At 71.7% G+C, this 19,959-nt stretch overlaps 4 protein-coding genes and 1 long non-coding RNA gene across 11 annotated transcripts; 1 reads left to right on the top strand and 4 right to left on the bottom strand.

Moving 5' to 3' along the window:
• Positions 1-63: 63 nt before the first annotated feature.
• Positions 64-4,029, bottom strand: FAM3A (FAM3 metabolism regulating signaling molecule A). Its single transcript, XM_087771328.1, is given in 10 exon segments — positions 64-302; positions 385-511; positions 596-680; positions 797-847; positions 934-992; positions 3,055-3,127; positions 3,130-3,177; positions 3,258-3,281; positions 3,402-3,512; positions 3,978-4,029. Coding segments are annotated over 10 exon segments (690 nt in total). The 5' UTR covers positions 3,991-4,029; the 3' UTR covers positions 64-203.
• Positions 4,030-5,877: 1,848 nt separating this feature from the next.
• Positions 5,878-8,798, bottom strand: UBL4A (ubiquitin like 4A). Of its 2 annotated transcripts, none has more exons than XM_087771315.1 (4): positions 8,613-8,798; positions 7,912-8,017; positions 6,897-7,141; positions 5,878-6,297 (listed from the first exon to the last, which is right to left on the bottom strand). In XM_087771315.1, the coding sequence occupies exons 1-4, from the start codon at positions 8,658-8,660 to the stop codon at positions 5,893-5,895; spliced, it is 804 nt and encodes a 267-aa protein (XP_087627441.1). In that variant the 5' UTR covers positions 8,661-8,798; the 3' UTR covers positions 5,878-5,892. The 2 variants fall into 2 exon arrangements, with proteins under 2 accessions (XP_087627441.1, XP_087627443.1); XM_087771317.1 differs by having other exon boundaries at positions 7,912-7,960.
• Positions 8,761-10,044, top strand: LOC148054024 (uncharacterized). Its single transcript, XR_015707758.1, has 3 exons — positions 8,761-8,889; positions 9,006-9,140; positions 9,840-10,044. It is a non-coding gene; the product is annotated as an uncharacterized LOC148054024 (long non-coding RNA).
• On the bottom strand, positions 9,880-13,265 carry FAM50A (family with sequence similarity 50 member A). 6 transcript variants are annotated; one of them, XM_087771256.1, is made up of 13 exons: positions 13,036-13,265; positions 12,860-12,944; positions 12,673-12,772; positions 11,599-11,726; positions 11,437-11,519; positions 11,284-11,350; positions 11,143-11,204; positions 10,990-11,066; positions 10,840-10,894; positions 10,701-10,749; positions 10,504-10,574; positions 10,295-10,340; positions 9,880-10,199 (listed from the first exon to the last, which is right to left on the bottom strand). In XM_087771256.1, the coding sequence occupies exons 1-13, from the start codon at positions 13,144-13,146 to the stop codon at positions 9,880-9,882; spliced, it is 1,254 nt and encodes a 417-aa protein (XP_087627382.1). In that variant the 5' UTR covers positions 13,147-13,265. The 6 variants fall into 6 exon arrangements, 5 of the variants coding, with proteins under 5 accessions (XP_087627382.1, XP_087627383.1, XP_087627387.1 ...); XM_087771257.1 differs by having other exon boundaries at positions 10,115-10,199; positions 10,295-10,405; positions 13,036-13,261; XM_087771260.1 differs by lacking the exon at positions 10,990-11,066 and having other exon boundaries at positions 10,161-10,199; positions 13,036-13,263.
• Positions 13,266-13,685: 420 nt separating this feature from the next.
• On the bottom strand, positions 13,686-19,663 carry ATP6AP1 (ATPase H+ transporting accessory protein 1). Its single transcript, XM_087771861.1, has 11 exons — positions 19,630-19,663; positions 19,305-19,466; positions 18,773-18,897; positions 18,248-18,320; positions 17,487-17,682; positions 16,956-16,996; positions 16,789-16,874; positions 15,828-16,081; positions 15,154-15,201; positions 14,564-14,795; positions 13,686-14,051 (listed from the first exon to the last, which is right to left on the bottom strand). The coding sequence occupies exons 1-11, from the start codon at positions 19,661-19,663 to the stop codon at positions 13,800-13,802; spliced, it is 1,503 nt and encodes a 500-aa protein (XP_087627987.1). The 3' UTR covers positions 13,686-13,799.
• Positions 19,664-19,959: the final 296 nt, after the last annotated feature.

The following is a 19,959-nucleotide window of genomic DNA, read 5'->3' as shown; positions in this document are numbered from 1 at the left end:
CCCGCCTCATCACCCCCTGCCCCCCCTCACTTATGGGGCAGCCCCCCAAAAACACCACCGCCCCACGCCGGCCCAGCCTTTATTTCTGAGCCTGGGAGGGGGGGGGGGACACGCACAGAAACGGGGGGGGGGGAGGGGGGCAGGAACCCAGCCCCGCCCCTCCCCCCCCGCCGTGGGGCTGCCCCCCAAGCCCCCGCCGTGGGTCAGCGCGGGGCCGGGGGCCGCCGGGGGACGCACCCCTCCATCTCCAGCGCCTCCGGCCACCCCTCGTATTTATTGGAGCTGCGGCTGTTCCGGACGTGCTGCGGGGGGAGGGGAGGGCTTGGGGGTCAGCCCTGCCCCCCAAGCGCCCCCCTGCCCCCCAAGCGCCCCCCAAGCGCCCACCTGCTCGAAGGGGCTCCGGTCCTGCACCCCCTTGGCGCCCAGGAAGACCCAGCTGTCGCGGAAGGCCAGGTCCTTGGCGGCCGCGCTCCCCAGCTCCCCGAAAATCCGCCGCGTCTCCTCCGTCAGCCTGGGGGGGGGGGAGGGGCGGGGGCTCAGCGGCCCCTCCCCCCCCCCCCAAAACCGCCCCCCCCCCCCAAACCGGCGCCCTTACTTGGTGGCGGGGTCGTCGTAGGAGGCCACCAGCACCAGCGTCCCCTCGTGCAGCGGCCGCAGGAAGCGCAGCAGCGCCTCCGCCTCTGCCGGTCGTTGGTTACAGCCCGTTAATAACCATTAATTAATTAATCAATCAATCAACCGATCGATCGCTCCATTAATTAATTAACCAGCGAGGGTCCCCCCCCCCCCCGCTCACCTCCCGCCCACATGTCGAAGGCCTGGGCTGCGATCAGCTCCCCGCTGACGCCTGCGGGGGAGGGGACGGGGGCCGTTAACGGGGCGCTCGTTAACGAGCGGGGGGCGTTCGTCAGCCCCCGCCCCTCCCCCCCTCACCGTTCACCAGGGCGACGTTCAGCCCCCGCCCCACGTTGGCCTTGGCGCTGCTCATCAGCCTGCGGGGGAACGAGGGGTTAACGAGGGGGGTGAATGGGGGTAATTAACGGGGTAATTAATGGGGTAATTAATGGGGTAATTAATGGGGGAGGGAATAATGGAGTAACTAATGAGGGGGGATTAATGGGGTAACTAATGGGGGGATTAATGGGGGGATTAATGAGGAGGGAATTAATGAGGAGGGAATTAATGAGAGGGGGACTAATGGGGTAATTAATGAGGGGGAATTAATGAGAGGGGGATTAATGGGGTAATTAATGAGGGGGTTAATGAGGAGGGAATTAATGAGAGGAGGATTAATGGGAGGATTAATGAGGGAGGACTAATGAGGGAGAGAATAACGGGGGGTAATTAATGGGGGTAATTAATGGGGGAGAGATTAATGGGGGGTACTTAATAGGGGGTAATTAATGGGGTAATTAATGAGGGAGGACTAATGAGGGTAATTAATGAGGGGGGACCAATGAGGGAGGAATTAATGGGGGGGAAATGAATGGGGGGACTAATCAGGGTAATTAGTGGAGGGAAGATTAATGGGGGTAATTAATGAGGGAGGGATTAATGGGGGGAATTAATGGGGTAATTAATGAGGGGAGATTAATGAGGAGGGAATTAATGAGAGGGGGATTAATGGGGGACGATTAATGGGGTAATTAATGAGGGGGGATTAACGGGGGGAGGATTAATGGGGGAAGAATTAATGGGAGTAATTAATGGGGAAGATTAATAGGGTAATTAATGGGATTAATGGGGGGACTAATCAGGGTAATTAATGGGGGAGGACTAATGGGGGAATTAATGGGGGGATTAATGGGGAGAAGATTAATGAGGGGGATTAATGAGGGTAATTAATGGGGGGAGGATTAATGAGGGGGGATTAATGGGGGAGAATTAATGGGGGGGTAACGAGCAAGACAACGGATTAATAAGGGGAGAGATTAACGAGGAGAGAATAATTAATGGATTAGGAGAATAATTAATGAGATCGGGGGATCCTGACCGCGGGGGATCGTTAGTGAGGGGGGGTAATTAATGGGGGGAGGGGGGAATTAATGGGGCGGGAGAATAATTAATGAGATGGGGTAATTAATTAGAAAAGGGGTAATTAATGAGGGGAAAAGTAATTAATGGGGTGAGGGTAATTAATTAATGGGGATGGGATAATTAACGACGGGGATAATGAGTTTAGGGATAATTAACGATGAGATAATTAACGAGGGGAGCAGATATTGATGACGTTGGGGTAATTAATGGGGCGGGGGAGTAACGAGGTGGGAATAATTAATGAAGGGACAGAATAATTAATGAGGGAGCAGAATAATTAACGAGGTTGGGGTAAGAGCGGGGAAAATTAATGAGGGCGGGGTCGTTATGAGGTGGGGTAATTAATAGGGCGGGGGTGCAATTAATGAGGGGAGGAGTAATTAATGAGGGGGGTGTGAGTGATCGGGGGCGGTCATTAATGAGGTGGGGTAATTAATGGGGTAATTAATGAGGTGGGGTAATTAATGGGGTAATTAATGAGACGGGAGTAAATGGGGTAATTAATGGCGTGGGGGCAATCGGGGGGGCGTAACCGGGGGGGGGCAATTAATGAGGGCGGGGGACTAATTAATGGGGTGGGGGTGCTCGGGGGGTAATTAGGGGTGGGGGTGATGGGGGGGTCACGGGGGGGTAATTAGGGGTCACGGGGGGCAATTGGGGGGTAATGGGGGCAACTGGGGGGCAATGGGGGGCAACGGGGTAATGGGGGTAACGGGGGTAATTAGTGAGGGGTAATTGGCAGGGGGGAACTGGCGGGGGTAATTAGTGGGGGGTAATTAGCGAGGGGTAATTGGCGGGGGGTAATTGGCGGGGGGTAATTAGCGGGGGTAATTGGCGGGGGGTAATTGGCGGGGGGTAATTAGCGGGGTAATTAGCAGGGGGTAATTAGCGGGGTAATGAGCGGGGGGTAATTAGCGGGGGGTAATTGGCGGGGGGTAATTAGCGGGGGTAATTAGCGGGGGTAATTAGCGGGGGGTAATTGGCGGGGTAATTAGGGGGTAATTAGGGGGGGCTCACACGCGCCCCTCCAGGCAGATCTTGGGGCCGATGACGTTGGCGGCGCCGCTGACGAGGCGGAAGGCGAAGTGGGCGGGGGGCAGGGCCGCGGCAGCCCGCACTTGAAGCGGCGGGGGCGGGGGGCTGCGGGGGAGGGGCGCCGTCACCCCCAGGCCCCCCCCCCAGCCCCCACCCCCCCCGCCCGCCCCTCCCCCATCACCTACCCGCCGTCGCGGGGGGGTCGGGACCTGCGGGGAGCGACGCGGCGTCAGGGGCGCCCCCGAAAAGGGGGGGGATCCCCCCCCCCAAAACACAGACGCACGGGGGGGGGGGGTGGGGGGGGTGGGGGCGCCCCTCCCCCAACTCACGGGCCAGGAGGCGCTGGAGCGGGGGCAGGGCGCGGGGGGCCCCCAGCAGCAGCGGGAGCAGGAGCCAGGCCAGCCCGGCCGAGGCGGCCACGGCCACCAGGCGCAGTGGCCCTGGGGGGGGGACACGGGGGGGTCAGGCTGCCCCACGGCTGCCCCACGGCTGCCCCACGGCTCTCACCGCTGCCCCCCAGAGCCCCCAGGTGCCCCCCAGCCCCCCGGAATCGCCCCCCAGCTGCCCCATAGCTCCCCCAGCTGCCCCCCAGTTCCCCCCAGAGCCCCCCACTGCCCCCCAAAGCCCCATAGGGGCCCCCCAACACCCCCAACCGCCCCCAGAGCCTCCCACTGCCCCATAGGTCCCACAGCCGCCCCCCAACCGCCCCCCAGAGCCCCCCGACACCCCCAATTGCCCCCCAGAGCCCCCCAACCACCCCCCCGCCCCATAGAGCCCCCCAACTGCCCCCCAGAGTCCCCCAGCTGCCCCCCAGTTCCCCCCGACACCCCCAATTGCCCCCCAGAGCCCCCCACTCACCCCATGGAGCCCCCCAACCGCCCCCCCGCCCCCCAGAGCCCCCCTACCCGCCAGCCGCATGGCGCTGCCTGGGCCCACACCGGGAGGGGGGGGGGGGGAGCTCTGTGGGGCTGGAAGGGAATTGGGGGGCGGGGGGGCGGGGGGGGGACGTCAGAGCTGCCCCTCCCCCCCCCCCCGGGGGGGCACCGGGACCCCCCGAAGAACCAGGACCCCCCCAAGGCACTGGGACCCCCCCAATAAGACCAGGACCCCCCCCGAGCCCCCCAACAACCCCGGGACCCCCGGGACCCCCCCATGGCCCCGGGACCCCCCTCAGGGCACGGGGACCCCCCGGGACCCCCCGAAGGACTCGGGACCCCCCAGGAGCCCCCCAATAACCGCAAGACCCCCCCTCACGGCCCCGGGACCCCCCAGGAGCCCCCCAAGGCCCCGGGACCCCCCGGCCCCCCCCAAGGCCCCGAGCCCCCCCGCAGGCCCCGGACCCCCCGGGACCCCCCCCAAGGCCCCCCGGGCCCCGCGGAGCCCCGGCCCCGCCTCACCGACCCCGGTTGCCCCGACGCTGCTGCGCGTTGGGCCCGCCCCTTCCGCTCTGCCCCGCTTCCGCTGAAGCAGCCAATCAGCGCGCAGCGCGGCGACCCGCCCGCCAATCACCGCCGCGGCCCCTCCTCCCAACCCCCTCCCGGCTCGCCCAATGGTATCGCGGGAAGGGGAGAGCGGTTGGCCAATGGGGACGCGGGAGGCGCTGACGCTTCCGGTGAGGTCACGTCCGGGTGCGGGTCGGGACTACAACTCCCGGCGGCCCCCGCGGCGGTGGGGGGGGGGGACGGGGAGGGAGGGAGGGTCAATATGGGGGAACTGGGAGCACTGGGAGGGACTGGGGGGAACTGGGAGCACTGGGGGGAAATGGGAGGGACTGGGGGGAACTGGGAGCACTGGGGGGGACTGGGGGGCAATAGAGGGGAACTGGGGAGTCAATATGGGGAACTGGGAGGGACTGGGGGGAAACTGGGAGTACTGGGGGACACTGGGGGGGAACTGGGGGGTCAATATGGGGGAACTGGGAGCACTGGGAGGGCAATAAGGGGGAACTGGGAGCACTGGGAGGGACTGGGGGGAACTGGGAGCACTGGGGGGGACTGGGGGGAAATAGAGGGGAACTGGGAGCACTGGGGGGAACCGGGGAGTCAATATGGGGCAACTGGGAGGGACTGGGGGGAAACTGGGAGTACTGGGGGGCACTGAGGGGGAACTGGGGGGTCAATATGGGGGAGCTGGGAGCACTGGGAGGGCAATAAGGGGGAACTGGGAGCACTGGGGGGCACTGGGGAGAAACTGGGAGGTAATAGAGGGGAACTGGGAGCACTGGGGGGGACTGGGGGGCAATAGAGGGGAACTGGGAGCACTGGGGGGAACTGGGGAGTCAATATGGGGAACTGGGAGGGACTGGGGGGAAACTGGGAGTACTGGGGGGCACTGGGGGGGAACTGGGGGGTCAATATGGGGGAACTGGGAGCACTGGGAGGGCAATAAGGGGGAACTGGGAGCACTGGGAGGGACTGGGGGGAACTGGGAGCACTGGGGGGGACTGGGGGGAAATAGAGGGGAACTGGGAGCACTGGGGGGGAACCGGGGAGTCAATATGGGGCAACTGGGAGGGACGGGGGGAAACTGGGAGTACTGGGGGGCACTGAGGGGGAACTGGGGGGTCAATATGGGGGAGCTGGGAGCACTGGGAGGGCAATAAGGGGGAACTGGGAGCACTGGGAGGGACTGGGGGGGAACTGGGAGTACTGGGGGGGAAATGGGAGGGACTGGGGGGAACTGGGAGCACTGGGGGGGACTGGGGAGAAATAGAGGGGAACTGGGAGCACTGGGGGGGAACCGGGGAGTCAATATGGGGCAACTGGGAGGGACTGGGGGGAAACTGGGAGTACTGGGGGGCACTGAGGGGGAACTGGGGGGTCAATATGGGGGAGCTGGGAGCACTGGGAGGGCAATAAGGGGGAACTGGGAGCACTGGGGGGCACTGGGGAGAAACTGGGAGGTAATAGAGGGGAACTGGGAGCACTGGGGGGGACTGGGGGCGAACTGGGAGCATGGGGGGAAACTGAGGGGAACTGGGAGAGGACGGGGGGGCGGCACTGGGAGGGAACTGGGCGGAACTGGGCCCCCCCACAAAGACGCAGCGCAGCCTCCGTGCTCCAGAGCCTTTACTGGGGGGTGGGGGCGGGGCGGGGCCCCGGGCGGGTGGGGTGCGGGTCCGGGGGCGGGGCCGGGGGCGGGGCCGCCCCCCTCGGGCTGCAGCAGCCGCGCCCCCAGCCGCTCCAGGTCGTCCAGGCTCAGCGCCCGCAGGCTCTGCTCGTAGTCCTGGGGGGAGGGGCGGCGTGGGGGGAGGGGCGGGGCGGCCCCTCCCCCACAGGGACCCCAACCCCCCCCCCCCCCCCGGGACCCCCATGTGCCCGCCCCTCCCCATCTCCCCTCCCCCACCCGCCCCAGACACACCCCCCCCAAATCCCCCCCCCCCCCAACTCCACATCCCCTCCCCCAGCCCCCTTCTTGTACCCCGCCCCCCCCGGACCCCAAAACTCCCCCCGCCCCCTCCCCCCATTGTACCCCCCCCAAATCCCCCCTCCCCCACCCCATCCCCTCCCCCACCCGCCCCAGAACCCCCAAATCCCCCCACCTCCATCCCCTCCCCCACCCCCCATTGTACCCCACCCCCCAGGACCCCAAATCCCCCCTCCCCCACCCCCCATTGTACCCTACCCCATCCCCCCTCACCCTCCCTCGCCCCCCCCCCCTCCATCCCCTCCCCCACCCCCTTTCTTGTACCCCGCCCCCCCAGACCCCCCATATCCCTCCTCCCGCACCCCCCATCCCCTTCCCCCCCTTCTCATACCCCACCCCCCCCAGGACCCCAAACTCCCCCCCCACACACCCCGCCCCTCCCCCCGCCCCTCCCCCACCTTCTGCAGCTGCTGGAGGACGCGGGGCCCCTCCTGCGCCCCGAAATGGCGGCCCAGCAGCTGGGCCAGGGCCCCCCCGAACGCGGGGTGGGGGTGGGGGGCAGGGGGAGGGGCCCCCCCCACATCCTCGGGGGGGGTCGCGGCTGGCCCCGCCCCCCCCCGCGCCCCTCCCCCCCCGCCGGGTTTCAGCACCAGGTTGAGCCGGGCCGAGGGGCCGATGGCGTAGTCGCAGAGCCGGCGCTCGCCTGGGGGGGGGGAGGGGGACCCCGAAATTAGGGACCCCCCCAACCTCCCCTCCCCCACAAACCCCCTTAACCCCCCCCAACCCCCCCCCTCCAGCCCCCAAGACCCCCCCAGCCCCCCCAAATCCCCTTCACAGCCCCCAAAACCCCCCTCCCATCCCCCCAACCCCCCCTTTAACCCCCAACCCCCCCAGCCCCCCAAAACAACCCCAACCCCCCCAAACCCCTCCTTAAATCCCCCCATCCCCCCCAACCCCCCCATCCCCCTCCCAAACCCCGACCCCCAGCCCCCTCACATCCCCCTCTAAGCCCCCCTCCAGCCTCCAAGAGCCCCCCAAACCCCCCCACCCCCCCAAATCCCCCTTTAAGCCACCCCAGCCCCCCCAAATCCCCCCATCCCCCTCCCAAACCCCTCCCCCGCCCCCCAAAATCCCCCCAAACCCCCCAAAGCCCCCAGCCCCCCCAAACCCCTCTTTCAATCCCCCTCCAGCCCCCCAAGCCCCCCCAAGCCCCCCCAGCCCCCTCCCAAACCCCTCCCGCGCCCCCCAAATCCCCCCTTGACCCCCCCTCCAGCCCCCCAAATCCCCCCAGCCCCCCAAGACGCCCCCCAGCCCCCAAATCCACCTTTAAGCCCTGCCCCAGCCCCCCAAACCCCTCCCCCGCCCCAACCGCCCCCCAAGACCCCCCCAACCCCCCCCCCAAATCCCCTCCAAGACCCCCCCAAGCCCCCCCAGCCCCCCCCAAGCCCCCTTTAAGCCCCCCGCCCCCCTCACCGGCCAGCGCCTTCCCCCTGTAGAGCAGCCGCTGTTGCTCCACGGGCACCTGCAGCCGCTCGGCCACCAGCGCCTTCAGGGCCCCCACCCGCTCCTCGGGGGACACCTGGGGGGGGTCAGGGCCCCCCCAAACCCCGCCACCCCCCCAAAACCCCCCCGGACCCCCCACCCCCCCACCCCCCGTAACGGGGCCCCGGACCCAAACAACGGGGGCTTCAGGCCAAACTGGGGGTCCTGAGCCCCTCCCCTCCCCCCAAAGCAGGGGGTCACGCCCCTCCCCCAAAACCTCCCCCCATTGGGGGTCCTGAGCCCCCCCCAAAACAGGGGGTCATGCCCCCCCCCCCAACCTCCCCCCCCCCATATTGGGGGTCCTCAGCCGCCCCCCAAAGCCTCGCCCCCCAAATTGGGGGTCCTGAGCCCCTCCCCCCCCAAGAGGGGGTCACGCTCCTCCCCCAAACCTCCCCCCATATTGGGGGTCCTGAGCCCCCCCCAAAGCCTCCCCCCCCCCCCAAACAAGGGTTCATGCCCCCCTCCCCCGCCCCAATTAGGGGTCCTGACCCCTCCCCCCCCAAAAGGGCCCCAGGGGACCCCCAAAATCCCCCTCCCCCCAAATTTCGGGTCCCCTCCCCAGCCCCCGCCTCCACTCTATGACCCCCCTCCCCCCGCCCCTCCCCCCCGCCCCGGTGCCCCCCCTCCCCCACCTGGAGGCTGCACTCGCGGCCCTGCAGCGCCTTCACCGTCAGTAACATGGCGGCACCGGGGCCGGGAGGACCGGGCGGGCAGAGCGGCGCCCGCCCTACCAACGAGGTGAGGGCAGAGAGGCGCCGCTAACGGGGCCTGGAGGACCGCGCGGGCAGAGAGGCCTCCGCCTTTACCAACGAGGTGAGGGGAGAGAGGGGCGCCCGCCGGCGGAAGTGGGCGGAGCCGGAAGGAGAGCGGGGCGGACAAGATGGCGGCGGAGACGGAGGGGCTGGAGCTGTATCCTGGGCCCGGGGGGTTTGGGGGGGGGGGGGAAGGGGGTCGCGGGGGGGGGGGGGAGGGGAGGGGAGGGTCCCCCCCGTGCTCCCGGAGGCTCCTTGACCCCTCCCCCCCAGGCGGCTGCGCGTGCCGCTGCCGGTGGGGGTGGGGCGGGTGGCGCTGGGGGCGCTGGAGCCGGACCTGCCCCTCCCCCGCCCCGGGGAGCCCCGCCCCCACGCCCGGCTGGAGTGGAGCGGGGAGGAGCTGCTGGCGTGAGTGGGGCACTGGGAGCGACTGGGAGCACTGGGAGGGTGAACTGGGGGGGGAACTGGGAGCACTGGGAGCAGCGGGGGGTCAAACTGGGGGGAGGGGGAGCACTGCAGGGGGTGAACTGGGGACACTGGGATGGACTGGGGAGACATTTGGAGACACTGGGGGGCAGACTGGGGGGACTGGGAGCACTGGGACAAACTGGGGGTGACTGGGAGCACTGGGACAAACTGGGGGTGACTGGGAAGGACTGGGAGGGGAATTGGGGGGACTGGGAGCACTGGGATGGACTGGGGGGGACACTGGAAGGCCAAACTGGGAGGACTGGGAGCACTGGGACAAACTGGGGGTGACTGGGAGCACTGGGACAAACTGGGGTGAGTGGGAAGGACTGGGAGGGGAATTGGGGGGACTGGGAGCACTGGGATGGACTGGGGGGGACACTGGAAGGCCAAACTGGGGGGACTGGGAGCACTGGGACAGACTGGGGGGGACTGGGCGAGCAAACTGGGGATGGGGGGGCACTGGGGAGGACTCGGCGGGGGGGACACGGGGACTGGGAGCACTGGGGTGGTGAACTGGGGGGACTGGGAAGAACCAGAGCGGGGCAGGGGTGCTGCCGGGGGGGGGGGGGGGGGGGGGGGGGGGGGGGGCGGGGCAGGCCCGTGGCCCCGCCCCCACCCCCCTCCCCTCCCCCCCAGGCGCTGGTGGGCCCCGGGGGCGCGGGGGCTGCGGGGGGGGTCACCTCCTTCCTGGAGCTGCTGGGCCTCGTCCTGGAGACCATCGAGCGCTTCGGGGGGGGCGGGGCTGCCCCCGCGCCGCCCCTCCCCCTCCCCCCGCAGGGGCCGCCCCTCCCCCCGCAGGGGCCCCCCTCCCCCCAATAAACAAAGCAGCAGCGGGACGCAGCCTGCGCGTGGGGGAGGGGTTTATTAAAATGGAGGTGGGGTGGGGGGAGGGGCCTCCCCGCCCCACACTTGGGGGGGGGGAGGGGCGGCGGGTGGCACCACCCCCCACCCCCCCCCCCGCCCCCCTTTTGCGGGGCCTCCTCGGCTTCATCGGATCTGGGGGAGAAATGGAGGGGGGAGGGGGGAGGTGTGAGGGGCTGGCACGCGGCCCCGCCCCCGCCCGCCCCGCCCCCGCCGCCCCTCCCCCGCACCGTGTACTTGTCCCACTTCTTCTCGGGGTCGTAGGGCTCCCAGCGGCTGGCGGGGAAGATGTGCTTGTTCTTCTCGTACCAGCTGCGCAGCACCACCTTCCCCGCGTGCGACTGCGGGGCGCGGCGTCAGCGGGCGGGGCGCGGCGTCAGCGGGCGGGGCGCGCCTGATGTCACCGGCGGGGGGGGGAGGGGGGGAGGGGCGCACCCACCTCATCCTTCTCCACAGTGGCGTCGCTCAGCAGCCGCACGTCGTCGTGGACGTCGAAGTTGAAGAGGGGCCCTGGGGGGGGGGGGGGGAGGGGGTGACGATGATGTCATAGGGCCGCCATGATGTCATAGGGCTGCCATGATGTCATAGGGCCGCCGACACGCCCACCCCACCCCCCCCCCCAGTGACGTCACTCACCGCTCTTGCCCCGCGCCTTGGTGACGATGAAGTCGTAGAAGCTGTGGTGCTGCGGGGGGAGGGGGGCGGGGTGGGGTGAGTGGGGGCGGGGCCGAGGGGGGAGGGGGAGGAGCCCCGCCCAGGCCCCGCCCCTACTCACGTGGGGGATGATGAGATCCTCCTTGATGTACATCAGCTGCTCCACCCCTGCCGACCTGGGGGGGGGGGGGGAGGGGAGGGGGAGCAGAGTCAGCCCCTCCCCCGCCGCTCGGCCCCGCCCCCCGGCCCCGCCCCCGCCCCTCCCCCTCACCGCAGCTCGCTGAAGTCCTTGCGCAGGATCTCCAGCGCCTTCTGCAGGAACTGCTGCATCGTGTTCCCCTTCCTCATCTGGGGGGAGGGGGGTGGGGGAGGGGTCAGCGGGGCCCCCACCCCAGAGCCCCGCCCCCCGCCCCTCCCCCCTCACCTTCACCGCCCCCCGGTGCCCGGAGCCGTCCCAGTAGCTGAAGGTGATCTCGATCTCCTCGTCTGGGAGGGGGGAGGGGAGGAACTGGGGGTCAGCGGGGGCCCCTCCCCCACCCCCAGACCCCTCCCCCACCCCCCTTACTTTTAATCTTCTCCTGCTTGGCCTCCCACTCCTGGCGCAGCTCCTCCCGCAGCCGGTTCTCCTCCTCCTGCGGGGGCAGGGGGCGCCTGGGTCCCCCCCGAGACCCCCCGCCCCTCCCCCACCACCCCCCGCCCCTCCCCCACTCCCCCGTACCTCCCGGTCGCGGTCGGGCAGGAAGCTGGTGTCCACGTCCGGGTTCTTCCCCAGTTTCCGCTTTTTGGGGGGCTCCTCGGGGGCTTTGGGGGGGGGGGGGGGGGGTGAGCCCCCCGCCCCGCCCCCTCCCCCCCAACCCCCCCCCGCCCCCCCGGGGCTCACCCTCGCGGTCGGCGTCGTCTTCCTCGCCCCCCTCCTCCTCCTCGGCCTCCTCCAGGCTGAAGCTGAGGCTGCAGATCTTGCGCTTGGCCTCCTGCTTCCGCTCCCGCTCCCGCTGCCGCTCCAGCTTCCTGCGGGAAAGGGGGCTGGGGGGCTGGGGGCACTGGGAGGGGACTGGGGGGCACTGGGAGGGGACTGGGCAGACTGGGGGGTACTGGGAGGGAGAACTGGGCAGACTGGGGGGCACTGGGAGGGGACTGGGCAGACTGGGGGGCACGGGCAGGGAGAACTGGGCAGACTGGGGGGCACTGGGAGGGGACGGGGCAGACTGGGAGGCACTGGGGGGAACTGGCAGGGGACGGGGCAGACTGGGGGTACTGGGAGGGAGAACTGGGCAGACTGGGGGGCACTGGGAGGGGACTGGGCAGACTGGGGGGTACTGGGAGGGGACTGGGCAGACTGGGGGTACTGGGAGGGAGAACTGGGCAGACCTGGGGGCACTGGGATGGGACTGGGCAGACTGGGGGGTAATGGGAGGGAGAACTGGGCAGACTGGGGGGTGGGAACTGGGCAGACTGGGGGGCACTGGGAGGGGACTGGGCAGACTGGGGGGCACTGGGATGGGACTGGGCAGACTGGGGGGGTGGGAACTGGGCAGACTGGGGGGCACTGGGAGGGAGAACTGGGCAGACTGGGGGGCACTGGGATGGGACTGGGCAGACTGGGGGGCACTGGGAGGGAGAACTGGGCAGACTGGGGGGGGTGGGAACTGGGCAGACTGGGGGGCACTGGGAGGGGGCACTGGGCAGATTGGGGGGCACTGGGAGGGAGAACTGGGCAGACTGGGGGGCACCGGGTAGGCGGCTGGGGGGGGACCAGGCAGACTGGGGGGCAGTGGGTAAACTGGGGGGCGCCAGGAAGGGACTGGGCAGACCCGGATGGAACTGGGAGACCCCGGGCACGGGGGAGGGAGCCCCGAGGGGCACTGGGATCACTGGGGGGGGGGGGGCTCCTCCTCCCCCTGTGCAACCCGAACTGGGAGCACTGGGCAGACTGGGGGGGGGGGGGGGCCCTGACCGCTGCAGCTCGCGGCTCTGCTCCCTCTTGGCCAGCTGCTTCTCCCGCTCCTTCACCAGCGCCTCCTGCCGCGCCCGCATGTCGTTCAGCGTCACCAGCCCTGCGGGGAGCCGCCGGTCGGGGGGGCCGGGGGGGCCGGGGGGGCCGGGGGGCGGCGGGGGCGGCGGGGGGCGGCGCGGGGGCTCACCCACGGTGCTGGACTTGAGCTCGGCCTCGACGGCGTCGTAGTGAGCGGAGAATTTCTTATCGATGTTGGATTTCATGATGTTCTCCTGGGGGGAGGGGAGGGGAGGGGAGGCGTCGGGGGACGCCCGGGACCCGCGGCCCCCCCCGGCCCCCCCCCCCCGGGACCCCCCCCCCCACCTCGGCGATGCGCTGCCGCAGCTGCTCCATGTGCTCCCGCTGCCGCTCCCGCTTCTTCATCAGCTGCAGGGCCCGGCCCGCCTCGCTCGCCGCCCCCTTGTACTGCGCCATGGCGGCGGGGACCGGGACGGGGAGGGACGGGGGGAAGCGGGGCCGGGGCCGGGGCGCGGAGCGGCGGCTGCGAGCGGCCGCTTCCTCCGGAGGCGACGGCGGAAGTGAGGCGGCGACGGGAACTGCGTCAGCAGCGCGCGACGGGAACGCCCCCCCCTCCCTCCCGCCGTCCGCTCCGCCCCCCCTCGCCGCTCGCCCCCGCCCCCTCCCAGCTGCCCCCGCCCCTCAGGTCCCTCCGCCCTCTCTCTGCTGGCTCCGCCCCCTCACCGCCCATCCCGCCCCTCACGGTTTGCTCCGCCCGGATGGCTCTGCCCCCTCCCCTCAGGTCGCTCCGCCCTCTCTCTGCCGGCTCCGCCCTCTCGCGGTTCCCTCCGCCCCTTCCCCGCTGGCTCCGCCCCCCCCCCCCCCTCCCCCCCGCACCGCCCCTGGGCTCTGGCTCCACTCCCCCCTCCGCTGGCTCCGCCCCCTCCCCACTGTCCCCGCCCCTCACCGCCCCCCCATTACATCACAGCCGTGACGTCACCGGGCCGCGCGGGGGTTTATTGGCCAGCAACGAACCAAAGGCAATAAATAACGGGGGGGGGGGTGGGGTGGGGTCCCCTGGATTTGGGGGCGCGGGGAGGGGGAGGGCGCCGCGGGGGGGGGGAGGGGGGTCAGGGGTTCCCCCCAGGTTTGGGGGGGCGGGGGGGGGGGGGGGTCACTCGGGGGGGCGGGGGCAGGGGCGCCCCGCGGGGGTCCCCGCAGCGGCCCAGGGGGCGCAGGCGCAGCAGCAGCCCCCCGCCCTGCGCCAGCGCCCCCAGCAGCAGCGCCCCCGTCGCCAGCCCCATCCAGGCCCCCGCCGAGAAGAAGGCGGCGCAGTCGCCCGCCCCCCCGAAGCGGCGCCCCGAGACGTTGAACGCCTGCACCTGCGGGGGGGGGCACCCCGAAATGGGGGGGGGGAGGTCCCCGATCCAGGGCAAACCCCCCCCCCCCCCCCCCCCGCGGCTGGGGGACCCCGCCCTGGGGGAGGGGAGACACCCTGCTCCCCCTCCCCCGCCCCCCAGGAAACCCCCCCCCCCAATTCCCATCCCCCCCCAACTTTTGGGGCCTCCCCCCGAGATTTGGGGACCCCTCCCCAGCTTTTACCCCCCCCCCGAAGTTTTAGGGCCCCCCTCGGGTTTTGGGGACCCCCAGGTTCTGGGACCCCCCCCAGGTTTTAGGGACCTCTCCCTGATTTTGGGCCCCCCGGGTTTCGGAGACCCCCCCAGGTTTTGGGCCCCCCCCGGGTTTTGGGGCCCCCCAGGTTTCGGGGACCCCCCAGGTTTTGGGCCCCCCCCGGGTTTCAGGCCCCCCCCGGGTTTCGGGGACCCCCCAGGTTTTGGGCCCCCCGGGTTTCAGGCCCCCCCCAGGTTTTGCCCCCCCCCCCCCCCCCCCGTACCTGGAGGTCGCGGAAGAGGAGGCGCCAGTGGCGGGCGGGGCCGGTGGGGGAGGGGGGCGGGAAGGGGCCGGGGCCCCCCTCCTCCCCGCAGCGCCAGCCCAGGGGGGCAGGGGCCGCCCCCCCCCGCCCCGCGAAGCTGCCGGGGGGGCCCCCCCCCAGCGCCCCCCCCCCCTCGGCCAGCCAGGCCCGGGGGCGCCCCGACCCCGGGAACCAGGCCTGCCGCAGCCCCAGCCTGGGGGGGGGGCGTCAGGGGCGCCCCGGGACCCCCAAACTGCGGGGGGACCCCAGGGCTTGGGACCCCCCCCAAAACCCTCGGGACCCCCCGGAGCTGCGGGGCGACCCCCAAAGATGGGGACCCCCCCTGAAGCTTGGAGACCCCCCCCCCAAACTCGGGGACCCCTCCCAAAGGTGGGGGCACCCCCAAAGCTTGGGACCCCCCTCCCCCCAAAACCTTCGGGACCCCCAAAAGCTGGGGGGGAACCCCCGAAGCTTGGGGACCCCCCCCAAAAACTGGGGCAGCCCCCCTAAACCCTTGGGAGCCCCCCCCAAAGCTGGGGACCCCCCAAACTTGGGGACCCCCCCCCACTCACGTGATGTTCAGCGTCTCCCCGAAAACGTCGTCGTATTTGAGCACCAGCCTGGGGGGGGGAGGGGGGACCCCGAAATCTCACGGGGGGGAGCCCCAAAACGCCCTGGGACCCCCAAAGCCCCCCAAAAGAGACCCCAGCCCCACCAACCCCCCCTCCGCCCCCCAAAAGGACCCCAAAAGTGCTCCCTGCCCCCCCAAATCCCCCCAAAAGAGACCCCAGGCCCCCCCGCCCCCCCAAATGTCCCCCAAAGGGCTCCCAGCCCCCCACACCCCCCCAAAAGCCCCAACAGAGCTCCCTGCCCCCCCCAAAAAAGAGACCTCAGACCCCCCAACCCCCTCAGCCCCCCAAGAGAGACCCCAGGCCCCCCCAAGCCCCCCAAAACGCCCCCCCAAAGGGCTCCCAGCCCCCCAAACCCCCATCAGCCCCCCCAAAAGCCCCCCAAAAGTCTCCCCAATTGCCCAACCCCCCCCCAAAAGAGACCCCAGGCCCCCCACGCCCCCCAAAGGGCTCCCAGCCCCCCAAACCCCCTCAGCCCCCCAAAAGAGACCCCAGGCCCCCCCAAGCCCCCCAAAACGCCCCCCAAAGGGCTCCCAGCCCCCCCAAAAGCCCCCCCAAAAGCCTCCCCAATTGCCCAACCCCCCCCCCACGGAGACCCCCGCCCCCCCGCCCCCCACCTGGCCCCCCGGGGGTCCCAGGAGGAGCCCCCCAGGTCGACGCGGGCGGCCGCCCCGAAGGTGCGGGGGGTGAGGTCCAGCTCCTGGCCCTTGTAGGCGACGCTGAGGTTGCGGGCCCAGAGCAGGATCTGGGGGCGGGGGCCGGGGGGCCAGGAGAGGGGGGGGGGCTCCTCCCCGGGGCCCCCCGCCTCCTCCTGCCCCAGCAGCGCCCGGCCCGGCCCCGCCGGGGGGGCCCCCCCCGCCTCCCGCAGCGCCTGGGGGGAGAGGGGCCCATGGGGGGCGAGCTGGGGGGCTGGGGGGAGTTGGGGGGTGCGGGGGGGAGTTGGGGGGCCCATGGGGGGCGAGCTCGGGGGCTGGGGGGGAGTTGGGGGGCAAAAAGGGGGAGCTGGGGGGCTGGGGGGAGTTGGGGGGCACGGGGGGAGTTGGGGGGCACAGGGGGGCGAGCTGGGGGGCTGGGGGGAGTTGGGGGGTGCGGGGGGAGTTGGGGGGCACAGGGGGGCGAGCTCAGGGGCTGGGGGGAGTTGGGGGGTGCGGGGGGAGTTGGGGGGCACAGGGGGCGAGCTCGGGGGCTGGGGGGGAGTTGGGGGGCAAAAAGGGGGAGCTGGGGGGCTGGGGGGAGTTGGGGGGCACAGGGGGGCTGATTTGGGGGGCTGGGGAGGTTTGGGGCTGAGCTGGGGGGCTGGGAGGGGGTTGGGGGGCACAGGGGGGAGTTGGGGGGCAGACAGGGGGAGTTGGGGGCACGGGGGGGCCATGGGGCTGAGTTGGGGGGGCACAGTGGGGCTGGGGGGCTGAGTTGGGGGGCTGGGAGGGGTTTGGGGGCCGTGGGGCTGAGCTGGGGGGCTGAGTTGGGGGGCACAGGGGCTGAGTTGGGGGTCCGGGGGGAGTTGGGGGGCTGAGCTGGGGGGCACAGGGGGCCCTGTGGGGCGGCGCCGTGGGGCGGCGCCGTGGGGCAGGTACGCACGCGGGAGGGCCGCAGGGCGGTGAAGAGCGCGGTGTAGGGCACCTCCTCCTCCTTCAGGGCGCTCAGCACCTGCCCCATGATCTCGTCTGGGGGGCGGGGGGGGGGTCAGGGCGTGGGGCGCCCCACGGCGCCCCCCCCCCCAGTGCTCCCAGTCCCGCCCCGCTCACCGTTACTGGTCAGCACCTCCTTGGGAGCCATGAGGCTGGAGCTGGGGGGGGGGAAAAAGAGACAGAGTGAGGGCGCTGTGGGGCAGACGGGGGCGCTGGGGGGTGCCGTGGGGCGGCCGTGGGGCAGCGCAGGGCGCCATGGGGCACCGTGGAGTGGCTGTGGGGCGCCATGGGGCAGCTGTGGGGCACTGGGGCGCCATGGGGTGCCATGGGGTGGCCACACGGCAGAATGGAGCACCGTAGGGTGCCATGGGGCAGCTGTGGGGCAGGACAGAGCACCGTAAGGTGGCACGAGGCGACTGTGGGGTGCCGTGGGGCGGCGTGGGGCAGAGCGGGGTGGCGTGGGGCAGCCACGGGGTGGCGTGGGGCAGCCGTGGGGTGGTGTGGGGCAGCCGTGGGGCAGCCACGGGGCAGGACAGAGCACCGTGAGGTGCCACGAGGCGACTGTGGGGTGCCGTGGGGCAGAGCGGGGCGGTGTGGGGCAGGCGTGGGGCAGAGCGGGGCGGCGTGGGGCAGGCGTGGGGCACGTACCCGGCGGTGTGGGGCAGGCGCACCAGCAGCAGGGCGGGCAGGGAGGCGTTGAGGCGCAGCTGGCGCAGGGCGGCCCCGTCCACCCGCAGTGGGGCGGCCCCCAGGGCCTGGGCCAAGGTGTGGGGCAGGGCCCCCGCCGCCGCCCCCGCCACCGCCGGCAGCACCAGCGAGGAGGCCGCGCCCCCCAGCGCCCCCTGCGGCGGGGGAGGGGGGGGGGTCAGGGGGCGCTGACCCCCCCCCCAAACCCCCCCGGTCTGCCCCTCCCCCAGCCCCATATCCCCCTCCCCAACCACCTCATTCCCCCACCTACCCCCAATTTTCCCCTCCCCCACCCCCCCCCAAACCCCCCAATCTGCCCCTCCCCCACCCCCCGGACCCCCCATCCCCCCCAATTTGTCCCTCCCCCACCACCCCATCCCCTCCCCAGACCCCCAAGTCTCCCCTCCCCCACCCTATACCCCCCTCCCCAGCCCCTTGTTTTCCCCTCCCCCGCCCCATCCCCCGCCCTCAGCCCCCCCATTCCCCCCGCCCCCCCCAATCTGCCCCTCCCCCACCACCCCGTCCCCTTCCCATCCCCCCAATTTGCCCCTCCCCCACCCCATACCCCCTCCCCAGCCCCCCATTCCCCCCCGCCCCCCCAATCTGCCCCTCCCCCACCACCCCGTCCCCTCCCCATCCCCCCAATTTGCCCCTCCCCCACCCCATACCCCCTCCCCAGCCCCCCATTCCCCCCGCCCCCCCAATCTGCCCCCCCCCCCCCTCCAGGTTGGGGAAGGCGCTGTCGGGTTTGTTCCCGTAGACCCCCCCGTAGGCGGTGAAATCCTCCCCGCTCAGCTGGGGGGGGGGGAGGGGAGGGGGGGAGGGGCTGAGCCCCGTCACCACCACGCGCTGGGGGGGGGGGGGGAGGGCACCCAGTTCCCCTTTTTTTTGTGGGGGAGGGGAACCCATGGGGGGGGGGGGGGGAGGGGGAAAACCCCATTTTGGGGGAAAATGGGGGGGCTACGGGGAGCCCGGGGGGGGCACCCAAACTGGGGGGGGGAGCCCCCTTTGGGGGGCGGGGCGCCCAAATTTTGGGGGGGGGAGCCCCCTTTGGGGGAAAATCGGGGGAAATGGGGCAGCCGGGGGGGGGGGATGGGGGAGGCGCCCAAATTGGAGGGGGGCGATGGGGATGGGGGATGGGGGGCGCCCACTTTTGAGGGGGAAATGGGGGGGGGGGGGCACCCAAATTTGGGGTGAGTTTGTGGGGAAATGGGGGCGGGGGGCTCGGGGGGGGGCGGGGACCCCACCTTCTCCTGGAGGAAGAGCAGGAGGGTGCGGGGGCCGCGGCGCAGGGCGGGGGCCAGCAGCGCCCGCAGCTGCTCCTCCCCCACCACCCCCCCGCCGCGCCGCCGGCCGGGGGGGCCACAGGGCGCTGGGGGGGAGAGGGGGGCGTCAGGGGGGGAGGGGCAAACCCCGAGCCCCCCCCCCGCCCCGAGCCCCCCAAAAAGGGACCTCGGCTCCCCCCCAAAGGCCCCCACCCCCCTTGAGGCCCCTCAGCCCCCCCAGAGCCCCCCCAAAGGCCCCCACCCCCCCCCAAAGCCCCCTCAGCCCCCCCAAAAGGGACCTCACCCCCCCGGCCCCCCCAAAGCCCCCTCTGACCCCCCCAAAGCCCCCTCAGCCCCCCCAAAAAGGGACCTCCCCCCCCAAGGGAACCTCACCCCCCCCAAAGGGACCTAAACCCCCCCGAAGCCCCCCCGGAGCCCCCCATAAGGGAACCTACCCCCCCCAAGAAGGGACCCCAGCCCCCCTCAGCCCCCCCCCCAGCCCCCCGCCCCCCACCTGTGCGTGGACCAGGCCAGCAGCGGGACCTGCCCCGCCCGGGCCGAGCCGGGCCCCAGGCTGAGCCCGAGGACCCAAACCCAGGCCCAGGCCCGCAGCGCCGCCGCCGCCGCCGCCATCTTCCCGCAGCCCCGCCGCCCCTCCGCGGCCACCGTCCTTCTCCTCACGCAGGCCACGCCCCCTCCCCGCGCCGCCACCGCCCAATAGCGCGGCGGCGCAACGGCCAGCGGCCAATAGGAAGCGCCGAGCGGGGCGGGGCGCTGGCGCAGCGCCGCCAGTGGCCAATCAGAGCGCGAGAGGGGCGGAGCCTCCGAGTCATTCACACCCCCCCGGCTCAAGTCATCCCGCCCCCGCCGCATCCGGCCCCGCCCCGGCCCCACCCCCGCCGCCCTGGCCCCGCCCCCGGCCCATTCACTCACAGCGGCCCCGTACAAAGATGGCGCCTTTATTGGGGGGGGAGGGGGCGACCCCCGGGGACCCCCCCGGGTTTGGGGGGGTCGTGTCGGCACGGGGGGGTCCCGGGGGGGGGGGGACCCTGGGGGGTCCCGGGGGTATGGGGGGGGGGGGACGGGACTGGGGTCCGTGGGGGTGATTTGGGGGGTCCTGGGGGGGCTGGGGGGCCCTGGGGGGCCCTGGGGGTCCCGAGGGGCCATGG

Source organism: Nipponia nippon, unplaced genomic scaffold, assembly GCF_047370975.1.
Source record: "Nipponia nippon isolate SJK-2023a ecotype South Korea unplaced genomic scaffold, ASM4737097v1 scaffold_35, whole genome shotgun sequence".
NCBI classification, from domain to species: Eukaryota; Metazoa; Chordata; class Aves; order Pelecaniformes; family Threskiornithidae; genus Nipponia; species Nipponia nippon.
The sequence above is the reverse complement of the archived record's forward strand: the minus strand, read 5'-3'. Positions and strand labels throughout refer to the sequence as shown.

Bases quoted from the DNA above. Each gene is read 5' to 3' on its own strand.
- UBL4A (XM_087771315.1), bottom strand. From the start codon at position 8,660: ATGTTACTGACGGTGAAGGCGCTGCAGGGCCGCGAGTGCAGCCTCCAG. The intron at 8,018-8,612 runs GTGGGGGAGGGG...GACCCCCCCCAG, and splicing joins GCCGCGAGTGCAGCCTCCAG to GTGTCCCCCGAGGAGCGGGT. The intron at 7,142-7,911 runs GTGAGGGGGGCG...CCCCCCCCCCAG, and splicing joins CAGGGGGAAGGCGCTGGCCG to GCGAGCGCCGGCTCTGCGAC.
- FAM50A (XM_087771256.1), bottom strand. From the start codon at position 13,146: ATGGCGCAGTACAAGGGGGCGGCGAGCGAGGCGGGCCGGGCCCTGCAG. The intron at 11,520-11,598 runs GTGAGCCCCGGG...CCCCCCCCAAAG, and splicing joins AGACGACGCCGACCGCGAGG to CCCCCGAGGAGCCCCCCAAA. The intron at 10,895-10,989 runs GTGAGGGGGAGG...CCCCCCCCCCAG, and splicing joins AAGGACTTCAGCGAGCTGCG to GTCGGCAGGGGTGGAGCAGC.
- ATP6AP1 (XM_087771861.1), bottom strand. From the start codon at position 19,663: ATGCGGCGGGGGCGGGATGACTTGAGCCGGGGGG. The intron at 17,683-18,247 runs AGGGGGGGGGGG...CTCCCCCGCCGC, and splicing joins CAGCGCCTTCCCCAACCTGG to AGGGGGCGCTGGGGGGCGCG. The intron at 14,796-15,153 runs GTGAGTGGGGGG...CCCCCCCCCCAG, and splicing joins GGGGAGACGCTGAACATCAC to GCTGGGGCTGCGGCAGGCCT.